The sequence below is a fragment of the Engystomops pustulosus genome, chromosome 1, assembly GCF_040894005.1.
Source record: "Engystomops pustulosus chromosome 1, aEngPut4.maternal, whole genome shotgun sequence".
Lineage (NCBI taxonomy): Eukaryota > Metazoa > Chordata > Amphibia > Anura > Leptodactylidae > Engystomops > Engystomops pustulosus.
In genome coordinates, this window is record NC_092411.1 from 79,674,260 (window position 1) to 79,688,357 (window position 14,098).

The 14,098-nt window shown below is 40.8% G+C and overlaps 1 protein-coding gene across 1 annotated transcript in view; it reads right to left on the minus strand.

Annotated features, from left to right (window-relative positions):
* The window catches only part of CDC45 (cell division cycle 45), a 33,583-nt gene that overhangs the window by 9,929 nt on the left and 9,556 nt on the right, over window positions 1-14,098 (minus strand). The window contains exons 2-11 of the mRNA XM_072144505.1: window positions 10,033-10,092; window positions 9,703-9,795; window positions 7,962-8,099; window positions 7,706-7,855; window positions 4,181-4,239; window positions 2,206-2,254; window positions 1,864-1,925; window positions 1,408-1,458; window positions 966-1,085; window positions 233-364 (exon numbers count right to left, since the gene is read on the minus strand). Of these exons, the coding sequence (XP_072000606.1) occupies window positions 233-364; window positions 966-1,085; window positions 1,408-1,458; window positions 1,864-1,925; window positions 2,206-2,254; window positions 4,181-4,239; window positions 7,706-7,855; window positions 7,962-8,099; window positions 9,703-9,795; window positions 10,033-10,092 (914 nt within the window). The remainder of the gene's footprint in view (window positions 1-232; window positions 365-965; window positions 1,086-1,407; window positions 1,459-1,863; window positions 1,926-2,205; window positions 2,255-4,180; window positions 4,240-7,705; window positions 7,856-7,961; window positions 8,100-9,702; window positions 9,796-10,032; window positions 10,093-14,098) is intronic.

Below are 14,098 nucleotides of genomic sequence, written 5' to 3' on the forward strand. Positions count from 1 at the left end.
ACCTCTTCTGCTTTCTCCCTTGGGTCTCTGGCTGTAGACCCAGATCGCGTTAAACAATGTCAATTTTTTGAAAGTGGATAACTCCTTTAAATTCAAGAAATCTGTGCGCCGTCACTGGAGAACACCAGATTAGAGATGTAGTGGCGGATAAATAATTAGAATGCCAATCTTCTTTCTAGATACAAAAATGTTAAACTTCTTATCTAAGATTTAGTGAAGTTCCCATACTTACCCCATGTCAGCCAAGAATTCTTGGAGCTTTTTTTGGCCCTGTACAGACCAGAGTTTGAGACTGGAAGACGTATAGCACGAATTACAGATGCTTTCATATAATGACCAATGCTGGTATAAAGAAAGACGCACACTAACATATCGTTAAAGAAATCTAGTTTGACAATGGGAACAAATACAATTCTATGGAATGATAACTAATATTACAGGAATGACAATGTATATCCAGTATATCTTAGTTAAAGACACTTGTGGGCTCATTACAATGGGCTCATGCCCAAGCCTGTTTTCTCCTCAGTTGTGAAAACTCTGTAGGTTCTATTCCTGGCCCCAGTTGTGGTTCGAGCCTTAACACAGACATCTTTGGTTCTATATTTGGGTTCATTTGCTAACCAACAGAATCATTGACTCTTGAGGTTGGGATAAGCTAGTAATATTTGTGAGCTTTCCTTTTTTTGCAGATTTGTAAAAACAGATGACAGACGGTTTTTGTGGACATAGGACTGGGCAGCAGATTACACGACTATAAAAGCAGACCATTGTAGCCTTAGGTTACATTCGCATCACATTTTTTGAAATCTAAACAACAGAAGGCCAAAGTCTATCAAGACCATACCTAAGAGATCTTAGAGGGTTAAAGATGCTCAGTTATATGTCTATAACCGATATCTGGCACTGCCATTGACACAGAATGGATCAGTAGGATGCACAAGCACATATGGGTTAAAGGATACTCATACTCAAAAGCTATCCTCATACAGTCAATAGACAGAGAATTTTCTTCATCCTCATTGCGATGGTTGTGTCTAGAAACATGCCGCTGGAGTGTACCCACATCAGTAACATATTTCATCCTATAAAAACGACAATAAGGGCTCTGTAGTAATTCTTCATTTTAAAGGCGGAAATATGTTTCTAGTGCATTTCTTAAAGGGGTCTAATAAACATATTCTAATATATTGTATGTATAGATAATGGTGGGAAATATCCCCATACTCATTTTCCAGCTCAGCTCTATGGTCGTGGCTCGAACAACCACTATAATTCTAGTGCGAATATCTAACCATACAAAAACAAATGGGGAGTCAAGTAGAATTTCAACTATGCATATAGGTATACAAAATAGAAAACACTGAAATATTGTATCCATTTCTTTATAGAAGATAATTCTCTTACTGTGTAATTCTGTCCTGAACCCACTGGTCTGTCAGCCCAAGGATAGCCCACCTATAATCAGGAAAAACGATACAAATTCTTAGAGCCAACTATAAAAAAGGTTGTTTATCGTTTTGTGAAGAATCCAGAAAACAGTATTATTTTGAAACCGTAAATAATAATAATACGTATATACACACATACACACACAGCTTTTATGCACCTGGGAATATGGGAAAGATAAGACAATCCTTTATTAGTCCCAGTAGGGAAATAACGGAATAAAATCAATAATGATAATCTTAACGATAGTATAACTTAATTATTTAAACCATACGATTTGCAGATTCTAAGTGAATAGTGAACACCAAAATGTACAATCCAGCACACTATTCTCAAAAGCCAAATTATCGGACACCTGGAAACTGGCAAGGCAGAAACTCAACATCATGACATAGGACAATCTTTTCCACTTACCAAAGCATGTCATTAGAATCCTTTGACATGATCCAGGCCAATTCAAACATCATCATTGCAGACTAACAAATGAAGACAACTGGAGTTATATGCACAGAACAATATAGTATCATAACATCCCCAATAAATGTATTAATACAGTTTAAAGTGTGAGGGGAAAAAAAAAAAAAAAAAAAAAAAACACCACATGCACCTGCCTGTGTTTTTACAACCTGGAGTTTACTATTTGGAGGACATCACAGACAGTGAGGAGCAGGTTTGAGAAAATAAGTTTCCTACACTAGAGGGATGGTTATATGGACCTCCCAGATAAGTAAAAGGATGGAAAGCCATATTACTCACAGATGTTCCGTGGTATTCATACTGTTCATAGTCAAAGAGGATTTCCCTTCTGTAGGTTAAAGAAAAATATTTAGAATATTAGTACGCTTGAACCCTTAATAATGTAGCAGTGGGAGCCTAACAGTTTGTGACCCATTGTTGACTCCAAACTTGCATTTAGCTCCAGTATAGAACCTACAGGGGACCTCAATGTGGTGTTTGACAACTCTACAGGACCTGCTTGCATAAACACTTCCTTGAAGGGGGTTGAAAGAAAATTCGCAAATTTCAATCACCTTGTGATGTTAACACAAAGATCATTTTTAACCCTTTACTTCACAATTTTATCAGTTTTATAGCTGTTTTAGCTCCCATCACTCCCTAGACTGGTCAGTGGAAAATTCCAGGGTGTTGGTGGGGGCTCTAAGCAGACACATTATGATCCCTCTAGTTCTGTGAGCCGACAATGTGGTTACATTATCAGGGTCCAGGTTTATATACACTTTCATTTAGCAAATGCACATAGTACTAACACATAGAAAGAGATAAGACAGATCAGAGATCCATTAGAGGCTATTACACACCGTCAGCACTGCTACATCTCTGCTATTCCAAAACACACTAGATCTGCTGTGCCTTCCCAGATAAACTTAGCTGTCTGTAGCTTGTAGTTCTCCCCACAGGAACCGATTATTTGTGTCTATCAGTGAGTGATCTCAGTTCTGGACTGCAGTGCAGACAGCAAAAGTCTCAGCTCCATGGTCGTCACACAAAAAAAAACACAAGATGGCTTCCCTGACCCCAAGTCACAAGTTAAAGGGCCGTGTCCAAGGGCAACTGAAATTGTGTACAACATGACAGAGAGACTGGTTGGACTTATTAACAAAGATACAGCATTTCGCAGATATAACAGTGAATTCGAGAATGTGTTATTTTGTTAAAGACACAGCCATTTAAGCAGCGTTTCTTTTTTTCACTATTTGTTCAAATTGACATTCTAAAAAGGAGCAGCCTTTTTGCCGTCATTTCAGGGCGCCGAAAACGTACTAAATTTGAATAACTTTCTAGAGGATAAATTACACTATACTGAGATAGCTTATAGTTTTGAAGACCAAATGCTACAAAATATTTACTGCACAGATGAGGTTCAAGGCTTCCCCTCTTCTCCCAGTTGTGCATCCAGAGAAGGCTCATCCTCCCAGATACCTCCTGGTCATGAGTCCCTGGCACACTCTTTACATAACACCACCTCATCTTGGCGGGTACGACAAACAAGTTCACTACAAACTACATAACACATACTCTGGTATTGGTGCTTGCAGTGCTAAAGGAATAATATTGGCTCTATACTACACATATGGGCATCGCCCCTTGAGGCTGCTCTCTGAAAGGCTTCTAATATATAAACAATTACTGGCCAGAGGTAGATAGTAAAGGTGAGGTCAGAGATGGGTCATGAAGGCATGAATGTTAAGACCACTTTATACTCCCATTCTTTCCTTTCCCTTTATGTGGTGGGTAGGGGCAATAGATCACATTAGGCTTGGAGGGAACATATTTCCCATTTTCCATGATAGAGTAGAGTAGATGTCCTAGTTTGAGGAATCGCATATGAATGTGTTTTACACTGATCCATTTGTACCCTGTAGTAAACTCACCACAGGTCCTATTTTTTGCCATTTGTGGCAGATAAAGCCTTTGATAGAAGTCTATAGGAAAGAGAAAAATACAAAAGCCACATCTTCACGTGGTCTGTATTTGCAGATTACTTGCTAGGTAGCAGAGTCGTGTTAAACTTGAGGAAAAGATAAGTTAATGACATTTGCCAACCTTCAAGTATTTTCTTAGGGATCCACAGAGACAGACGACACATGGATCTGCAATCACTATAAACGCAGGGTAAAAAGACCCAGTCCCCTCTTCACATTTTTAAAACTGAAACCAGGCATTTGAGAAAGGGTCACAAGCCATAAAAAGGCGTTGGGCCTCATCTTACCTCCGTGCCTCCCACTCTCTTCTCTGCCGTCTTCTCTCTATTCTTCTTTCAACAGCTCCCTGAGGAAAGAGGCCAAAATCATCTAAAAAGAATAATATACAACACACCCCTCTGCACATTACATAAAACATCATACACAGTCACACTTGCATTATCTACTTAACAAGGACCTTTTCTGGTTTTCGACTTCCAATTTTCACTTTCCACCTAAAGGGCGCAAGTCTTTTTTTTGTGTCACAGATCATATGTGCTCTTATCCCATGGACTAAGGGACAAAGGAAGACAAGGCATCCCCCCCAAACCACCTGGGGATGTTCCACATTCCTCCTCACAATACGGACTTAAATGCCTGAATTTAAAGGTTTTTATAAGAGATTGCATAAAACGGATTGTAGACTCCCTCAAAATGACATGCAGAGTACTTTAGAAGTTTGCAGACTTTCCCATACCTTACTGGAATTTTGAGGGCCAGGGCCAGGTCTGCTAAGGCGCCACTCTTCGACATTTAAATAATGATTAAAAACGCTCATTGAAAAGGTATATGGAAAAAAGTGCAGCAAACATGGACACCACCTTAATGTACCGAGTTCATTTACCACAAAGTGACAGATGACTGGGAAACTTCTCAGTTAGCCACTTAACAACCAGGTCCTTTTTTTGCATTTCCATTTTTCACTCCCCACCTTCAAAAATCTATAAATTTTGTATTTTTCCATTTAAAAAGTTGTGTGAGGGCTAGTCTTCTGATAAATTGCACTAGGAAGTGCAATGTTTTAAGTTTGTAATATTCTAAGCAGTGTACTGAAAACCAAGGAAAAAAAAATTCCAATTGCAGTGAAATTGGTGAAGAAAACCATTTGCACCATTTTCTTGTGGGTTTGGATTTTACAGCTTTCACAGTGCACCCCAAATGACATGTCTACTTTAGAATTTAGGTTGTTTTTTTGTTTTTTGTTTAAATAATTTAACAGACCCCCTAAGGTACTTTAACATTAGGTTGCCTGATTGGTTACTATGACAGCCAACCTCGGCAATCGTTGACTTCACAGACGCAGCAACCAAATCCAATATGCCGGCGCTGGAGGAATTTACAGAGTTAACACCCGCGACCGATGCCAGCAGCAAACGCCCACATTGTAGGAAGAGGGCTCAGTCTGTGAACCGTTTCCATACAGTGGGAGCCGACCTGTCATGTACAAATACGTCACATGTGAGTAAGCGTTTGGGTGTAGTGCTAACTTTAATCCTCTGAGCTAAAACAACGGCCCAGGACTGATCCAGAAGTCCCAATGTTAAAATATAAAGAGATAAGAAATCTATATATTTTTATTTCTATCTGACTGGAGCTCCAGACGTTCACAGAGGTTTTCACTCCAAACGTTCACAATAATTGTTCTCGTTTGTCCTCAGTTCTGCTCACAGCACAAATCCACAGATTCTCCAGATAAGAAAAGCCCACAGTTCAGCCCCACGTGGATGCAGTTTTTGTTCCTCTTATTGTTTCCACCGTTCACCACAGCGGACCACTAGAAGAAACACACACTCCAATCGTGTAGAATGTCTTCATAAAATGTTTTAATAAAATTAAATACTACTCACAAACGTTTAGTAAAAATGCGCATATCTATAGAAAGGACACCAGCCTCACACGATATATGCGCATTTTTTACTAAACGTTTGTGAGTAGTATTTAATTTTATTAAAGCATTTTATGGAGACATTCTACACGATTGGAGTGCGTGCTTCTTCTAGTGGTCCGCTGTGGTGAACAGTGGTGGAAAACTGGGTCTGAACTGTGGGCTACTCTTATCTGGAGAATCTGTGGATTTGTGCTGTGAGCAGAACGGAGGACAATCGAGAACAAATTATTGTGAACGTTTTGAGTGAAAACCTCTGAACGTCTGGAGCTTTGGTCAGATAAGAAATCTATATATTTTTATTTCTCTCTCTTTATGTGAGTAAGTGGTTAACCCCTTAACGCTGAAGCCACTTTTCACCTTCCTGACACGGCCCATTTTTTCAAATCTGCCCTATGTCACAATAAGTGGTTATAACTTTGGAACGCTTTAACATATCCAAGTGATTTTGAAATTGTTTTCTCGTGACACTTTGTACTTCATGTTAGTTAAAAAACTTTGGTGGTATGTTTTGCATTTATTCATGAGAAAATCAGATATTTGGTGAAAATTTGGAAAATTTTGCAATTTTCGAAATTCAAAATTTTCTACTTTTTCCACACATGAGTCATAACACCAAAAAACGTAATAACTAACATTCACCGAATGTCTACTTTATACCTCCGTGGTTTTTTATACATACTATCATTTTTGTAAGATGTTAAGGGGCTTTGAACGTCAAGTGCAATTTTTCACATTTTCATAAAAAAAGCAAAACCTTCTATTGAGGGACCTGCTCAGGTTTCAAGTCACTTTGAGAGGCCTAAATAAAGTAAAACCCCATAAATTACCCCATTATAGAAACTACACCCCTCAACGTACGTAAAACAACTTTTATGAAGTTTGTTAACCCTTTAATTGGTTTACAGGGGTTAAAACAAAATCGGATGCAATTTCGAAATTACATTTTATTTGGCTAAATGAATGTGTTTTTCATAAAATGTACAAATTCTCAGTGGATAAAATTCCAAAACGCTCCTCAAAATTTGATCCCCAATCTCTCACGCGTATAACAATACCCCATATGTGGTGGTAACCTGCTGTATGGGCACACGCCAGGGCATCGAAGGGAAGCTGCGCCATTCAGAGCAGATTATGCATTGTCACTTTTTATTGGCTATACAATCTTTATTTTTTTGGCAATTTGGACATATAAGGGCTTATTTTTTGCGACATGAGATGCACTTTACAAATAATTCATTTCAGTGGGTCTGTAGCTTTTTTCGATGAGATTTTATTAACTCTTTAATGTATGGAGGAAAAGAAAATTGTCAATTTGGGGTTTCTTTTTTTTTTGTATATTTTGGGGGTCGTACACTAAAAATATTATAATATTTTCATTCTATAGGTCACTACGATTACGGTGATACCTCATTTATATAGTTTTTCATTTATTTTTACAATTTTACTGGAGAAAAACTAATATAGAGGAAATCTCATTTGTTTCTGCATCGCCATCTTTTCGGGAACTTAACCTTAATATTTTTTGGTTGACAGAGCCCGAATCCAGTTAAATGCGCTGACCGCGGCGTGCTAGGGGTTAACACCCGCGATCGGAGAAATCTCCGATCGCGGGTGTTAGAGGAGGGTGTCGGCTATAATATATAGCCGACACCCGCAGCTTCTGGCCCCGGCTCCATTCAGGAGCCGGGGCCAGAAGTTTGACGTACTATTACTGCATATTGCGGGAACGCACCTCGCACCATGCAGTAATAGTACGTCAAATGTCGGGAAGGGGTTAAACAAAGTTCTTTATACATCTACACGGTTGTTGCTTTGGGTCATTTGGAAGACGTAGACCGTCTTTAGGTTGCCGAAGCCTAGCTACTTCATTTAGCATAAATGGTACCTCATCAAAACGCCTTCTCTTTCCAGAAGGCTCAGATCCTTCACTTTCATTCCCAGAATCATCATCTTCATCCTCATCTTCATCATCTCGAAAAATGTCATCATACGCAGGTATCTCCAAATCATCATCCTGTTTAATGAGCAGCTTTATCTGTAGAAAAGACAATTGTTTTAGAAGATGCTCTAATTTTGAAAAAAAAAAAAAAAACAAAAAAAAAAAAAACACATTCGTTATATTCAATTCTCTTCAGACATACCTGAGTATCATTGTATACATTTACCACATCTATTGGTCTGTGGGTGTCGCATATGAAGAAGACAGTCTCTTCTGGTGGTTGCAGAGTCTCCAGAAGATCAATATTTGCACCACAATTTATGAGAACAAAATAACGGAACTGAAAAATAAAATAAAAGGCTTTGTCATTTATTTTGTTTCATGGGTGCAAACCATTTAAATGTGGAAGGAACGTTTGGCGTCATATTGAATTCGATCATAGCCCCTCGTGAGGTCATTGGGGTCAGCAATTTGCTTCCATGAGAGTCAGGAGTCTCTCCTAGATTCAAAGGCTCGTCATTCAGCCTGACCTGTATAAGTCTGCCTCCGTTACAAATCAGCACAAAATCACCATATACTGCAAGCCATTTTGCAGTACACAGTATGAGTGATCAACCCTCCCCCCCCCCCCCCCCAACCTACAGTTCAAATACCCTATGGAGCCTAGAAAAGTAAAAAGGGATATATCTTTCTCTATATCTCACAAAACTTTCAAGTTTTAAATAACAGATATGAAAGTAAAATGAAATCACATAATAAACCCAAGCACTTATTCACAACTCATTGAAAATGAAAAATTTTATATTAATAAACCCCCACAAAACACACAGATTAAGGGACATTCACACCATTTTTTTGCCGTACAAGCTCAGAAATAATCAATTGCAAACTTCCAGTTATTGCAATTATTTTTCTTCCCTACACGTCACCTCCTTGCCGGGCTGTGGAGTCTGACAATTTTGGTGTATTTGGAGTCGTGATAAAACGAAACCGATTCCACAAACATCCAATTATAAAAATGTTGACATTTTCTTTAAGTGTCAGTGCATCGAGGGTACTGGACTGGGAATGGAACAAACAACCACAGTCGGGTACAGAATATCACTCCAGCAACTAAAAACTAATTGAGGGGGTGCCAGTGTATTATGGATGTGGTCACATGTAACGCTATTTATTTTTAAACTTTAGTCCGGCCCTCCGATGGTCTGAGAGGGACAATGAACGGCCCCCTATGTAAAAAGTTTGGGGACCCCTGGATTAGAGGAATAAAAAAGGTACTGGGAAAGAATGCCTGCATTCACCTCAAGCACCGGTAGAGTGACTCAAACTACACAGTTATGTTTCCCTGGTCAAAGTTTGGGAAATGGAGGAATTGGAGGTTTGGCTTACCAACTCCACAGCCCTGCCTGTAGCTGGGGGAGGGGAGTAGGTAAGTAATAACACTTACCTCTCTACAACACTTCATTCAAGCCTAGCATTTTCTGTCACCACCAGCCTCTATGGGTACACATGGGTATATAGAGGCACAGCAGCTATGTTGTATCACAGCTAGCCTGCCTGATACTGCCTAATACTTGCTGCAGCTCAAGGCTGTAGCGGATGTGCACTTTCGACGCAATGTCTCTGCTGAGTGCCTGTACAACCACAGAAGTCAAAGTATAAATACTTACCAAAAAAAAAATATATATATTATATATATATTATAGAGATATAGATATTACATACACACACACACACACACACACTTAATAGTAGCAGGGCAACAAAAATTTCCCCGGTAGGAACAGTGATCATTAATGTGTGTACCCAACAGACACACACCACTAATTCCTAACAAGGGGAATTTTTCTGTTTCCCTGCCCAGATACTATTAAATGTATTAAAACTTAAGACATATACACAGTGTGTAGTAAACTGCACAAATTCTCCTTTTGTAGTCCTACCTGTTCTTGGTGCTCAAGGAAAATGGATTCAAGTTCCTGCCATCCAGAAACTGGAATCAATGTGTACTGGACATGGTCACATTGAAATAAAGCCTATTGAAGAAACAGAGTTACAACCTCAGTGACCAAAAGTAACTTCATCTGTAAAAATCCCCATGAAGAACAGAACCAGCATTCAGAGAAATTCCCTAATTTTGCTACAGAAGTAATGAATAATCGTATATTCCCTTCAATGGAATCTGACACGGCAATTGATAGGACCAGACAGATTTAACACGTCCTTGTAGATAAAACGTTAAAAAAAAAAGGATATTAGAAAGATGAGCCTACCTGTAGTATCTTACACGCACACAAAGCATCAACATCAGGGGAAACCAGGAGAAGAACGCGCTGCCCGGAGTAAAGGAATAGCAGAAAGAGATTTAGTGTTTAAACTTATTACAGCTAATGTTTTTTGTAACCACAGCAGCTCAAAACAAAGGAAAAACGCTGAGACATGAATTTTTACTGCATCACATTCTTTGTGCTTATGTATACACAAGGGATTTAACGGTGCACCACGCTCGTCATAGGAGAACAGCGCCAAATTGTAATCATGGTCACAGATTGGTGCACTATTTCACTTCTTCCCAGCTCATCAGTAGCAACATACAGTATATCACTAGGATCATCATAGTCCTGCCCTCTGTACCTGCGCCCGGAAGATTAGATATTCAATACCCATAATTTTAGAGGCGCTTTGTGAGGCAATATGTTGTGTCAGGTTTTTTTTTTTTTTTCAATATTTCTTTATTAAGATTTTTAATAATCAGTACAAAATTACATACATGTAATCCTTAGCTTTACATAGCAGGTAAAGGGTCACAGGCTGGGTGCATTGGGCGAATATGGAAAGCGTGAGCAATCAGCTGGCTACTCAAGCCATTGGCCAATGTTTTTTCAAACCCATATACAATGTTGATCTCTTTAAATCAGCTCCTGTAATGTAGGTGGTTAACTAATTTAAAACTTTTTTTTTTTTTACTTTTACAGGTCGTCTCGAACAAGCAATGCTTTTGCTTTTTCACGTGCTGATTCCTATAACAGTGTAATACAGATTTATTACACTTATTTAGGAGGCAGGACCAGGCTCCCAAAGAGGTGCACGTAGCCCCTGGGCACTAGCAGACCCAGCAAAAGGCCTTGCTGTCCGTGACATAGTACTACGTCCAATGTCGGAAAGGGGTAAATGTTGCGTTGTTCTCTTAACGCTAGGTACATTGGCTCCAATGACAATATAAATATAAATCAGGGACAGGAGCACACTTGAATAGTTCAAGATATCCCCTTTGAAGCCCATTACTTCTAGGGCAGAGAAGGCGTACGACCAGCGTATGCGGTCGAAAGCCTTCTCGGCATCCAGCCCCAAAACCGAAGGAGTCTTTTTGGACACCACATGGACTTTCCACTCCTCGTAGCAACCCTACCAACCTCATGAATATTCACTACTTTCTCCCCTTGTCTTACAACTCCTTTGGAATGCCCGCTCTGTGTGCAATAAACTTGAATCCACTCACGACCTGTTTCTTTCTAAGTCCTTTGACATGGATCCAGCAAGACGACACTGCATCACTCGCTGCACTGTGCCATAATGGTTTGCAATTCCCCTCACTCCTCTAGACCGGAGAATAGGCAGGGAGGAGGGGTAGGCATACTACTCTCACCACGGTGCACTTTCCAGGTCATTCCTCCTGTCCCCTATCTTACTTTCCCATATTTTGAGGTCCACACCCTCAGACTTTTCCACCCATTTTCTCTTCGTGTGGCTGTTGTATACCGTCCTCCCGGCTCACCCTACCAGTTTCTTGATCACTTTGCTTCCTGGCTCTCTCACTTTCTAGTGTGTGATATCCCAACACTCATCATGGGAGAATAACATTCCTATGAACAACCCCCCCCCCCCCCTGGTCTTTGCCCGATTCTCTTCTGTCTCCGACTTTACTAACATGGACTTTCCACTTTCAGACCGTAACCTCTCTTTTACTGTAAATAGTTCTTGTCCTGTACAGAATACATGCATTACACATACCGGAATTCACGCGCGATTAGTCTCACCTTGCAGAAATTGTGCAGCCATCGCTGTCCCCCATCTCCTCTCTGTCCTGTCTTAACCTGGCTACTAATCATTATAATCATGTTCTCAAAAGTGCCCTGGATAAGATGGCACAACCGTCGGTACAAGCCTTTCAACACAAATGTAGGCAACCTTGGCACACACCACAAACCCTACATAGCTCCAGGAGTGACGGACGTCTGTGGAGAAAAATCAGGCACTTCCACAGGCTTTCTTCACTTTAAATATATGCTCAAATCCTATAACTATGCTCTTCATTTTGCTAAACAGGTCTATTTTACTAATCTAATCTCTTCTCTTTCTAACAACCCCAAAAGGCTCTTCAATACTCTTCATTCCTTACGAACACCAAAAGGTACAGCAACCGGTCACAGACCTTGGGGCTGAAGATCAGGCCACGTACTTTTTTTTTTTAAAAAGAATTTATTTTTGCAATTTTGAAATTTTATACAATTAAAATAAACAAAATCGAAGAACAAGATTGTCTGTCACATATTTCTTTCCCCCCATTACAGGATTATTAAGCAACAACCATGGTAACAATCAGGTTCTTACTGCGTTTCAAAACTAACCGAGGGATATTACAGTAAATGACAGCAGGATACTACAGCCAGACATCCTGATACAACACAAATAACTATTGACACATAGACAATCAGTCACACACACACACACACACACACATACCAGCACGCTCAGTCTCCTTCATCATGGAGAGGAGTATATATCACACGTGATTATAAGGCTGTATGGGGAGTCACACACACACACACATACCAGCACGCTCAGTCTCCTTCATCATGGAGAGGAGTATATATCACACGTGATTATAGGGCAGTATGGGGAGTCGCGCACCATCTGGACCAGATGCGATCAAACTTCTGGGGACACTTCCTGTTGGTATACAGGGACCGGTAGTGGGGAATGACGCTGTTAATAAGTAATATCCATCTTTTTAATGGAGGGGGCTCCTGGTCCTTCCAGGTCATCACCACCACTTTTCGGGCGTAGTATAATACAAACCTAAAGAAAATTTTGTCATAGTGGCCATTGATAACTTCATTTACGATGCCGAGGAGACACACAGAGGGAGATAGTAAGCGTGGGAAGTCAAAGTGTAGACCTAGGAATTCCAGCACTTCGGACCAGAAGACAAGAACCCTAGGGCAGGACCAGACACAATGCAGGAAGGATCCGACTTCAGCCTGACAGCGAAAGCAAAGATCATTGGGCATTGCTCCCATGCGGAATAGTCTAGCAGGGGTGAAGTATACTCGATGGAGGAATTTAGATTGGATCAGGAAGTCCCTCGCACTCACTACAGATGTGAAGTAGGACAGTTCGACCTCCCTCCAGTCATCATCTGACAGGTCAGGGATATCCTGTCTCCAGCGTTCACGGGCTCTATCAAATGGTCTGGACTTTTGCTCTTGCAGGAGAGCATAGCACTGAGTGAGTGGCTTAGGGAGGTCCGGGGTACTCATCAGAGTCTCTAGTTTGGAGAATTTCACTGCCAGGCTGAAGGAGCCGAATTGGGCTTTGAATGCGTGTCGCAGTTGCGTGTAATGGAAGCTGGCCGTAGTGGGTACAGTATGTCTCTCCCTTATTTCGTTAAAGCTGAGTAATTCTGCTTCCGGAGATAATAGCTGGCCTACAAATTTCACCCCCGCCGCCCCCCACATTGTCCAGCCCGGGAGAGAGAGGAAGTGAGAGAGCCACGGATTGAGCCACAATGGAGTCCTAGGCGAGAGAGGGGGAGAGCTGCTCGGTTCTACCAGGGATTGTGCCCTACGCCAGCACACCGCTACCGTACGTAGGGGAAGTGGGGTATCAGATGGGGACTTATACCTGTACAGCAAGTTTGTAAGGGCCTCGTAGGAACCCACCAGGGCACCAGCCAGTGCAGTAGCTGCATTACCCATGTCTATATCTATCCACCACTGGGCATATACTAGCTGGGAAGCCAGGTAATAAAGATACAGATCCGGGGCAGCCAGTCCACCCCTAGCCTTGGGAGCCTGAAGCAGCGCTAAACTGAATCGCGGGGCACTACACTGCCAGTAAAAGGACCTGAGAATGCCGTCTATGCGTTTAAACAGGCTCTTTGGAAGCAGTATAGGACAAGCGTGAAAAAGGTATAAGAATTTTGGAAGAAAAATCATTTTAAATATGTTAATACGCCCGTTCAGAGACAAGGGGAGAGTGGACCAGGCTTTTAGACGCGATTCAGTTGCAGTTATCAGGGGTGTAATGTTTAACTCTGTAAATGCCTGGACCTTGCGT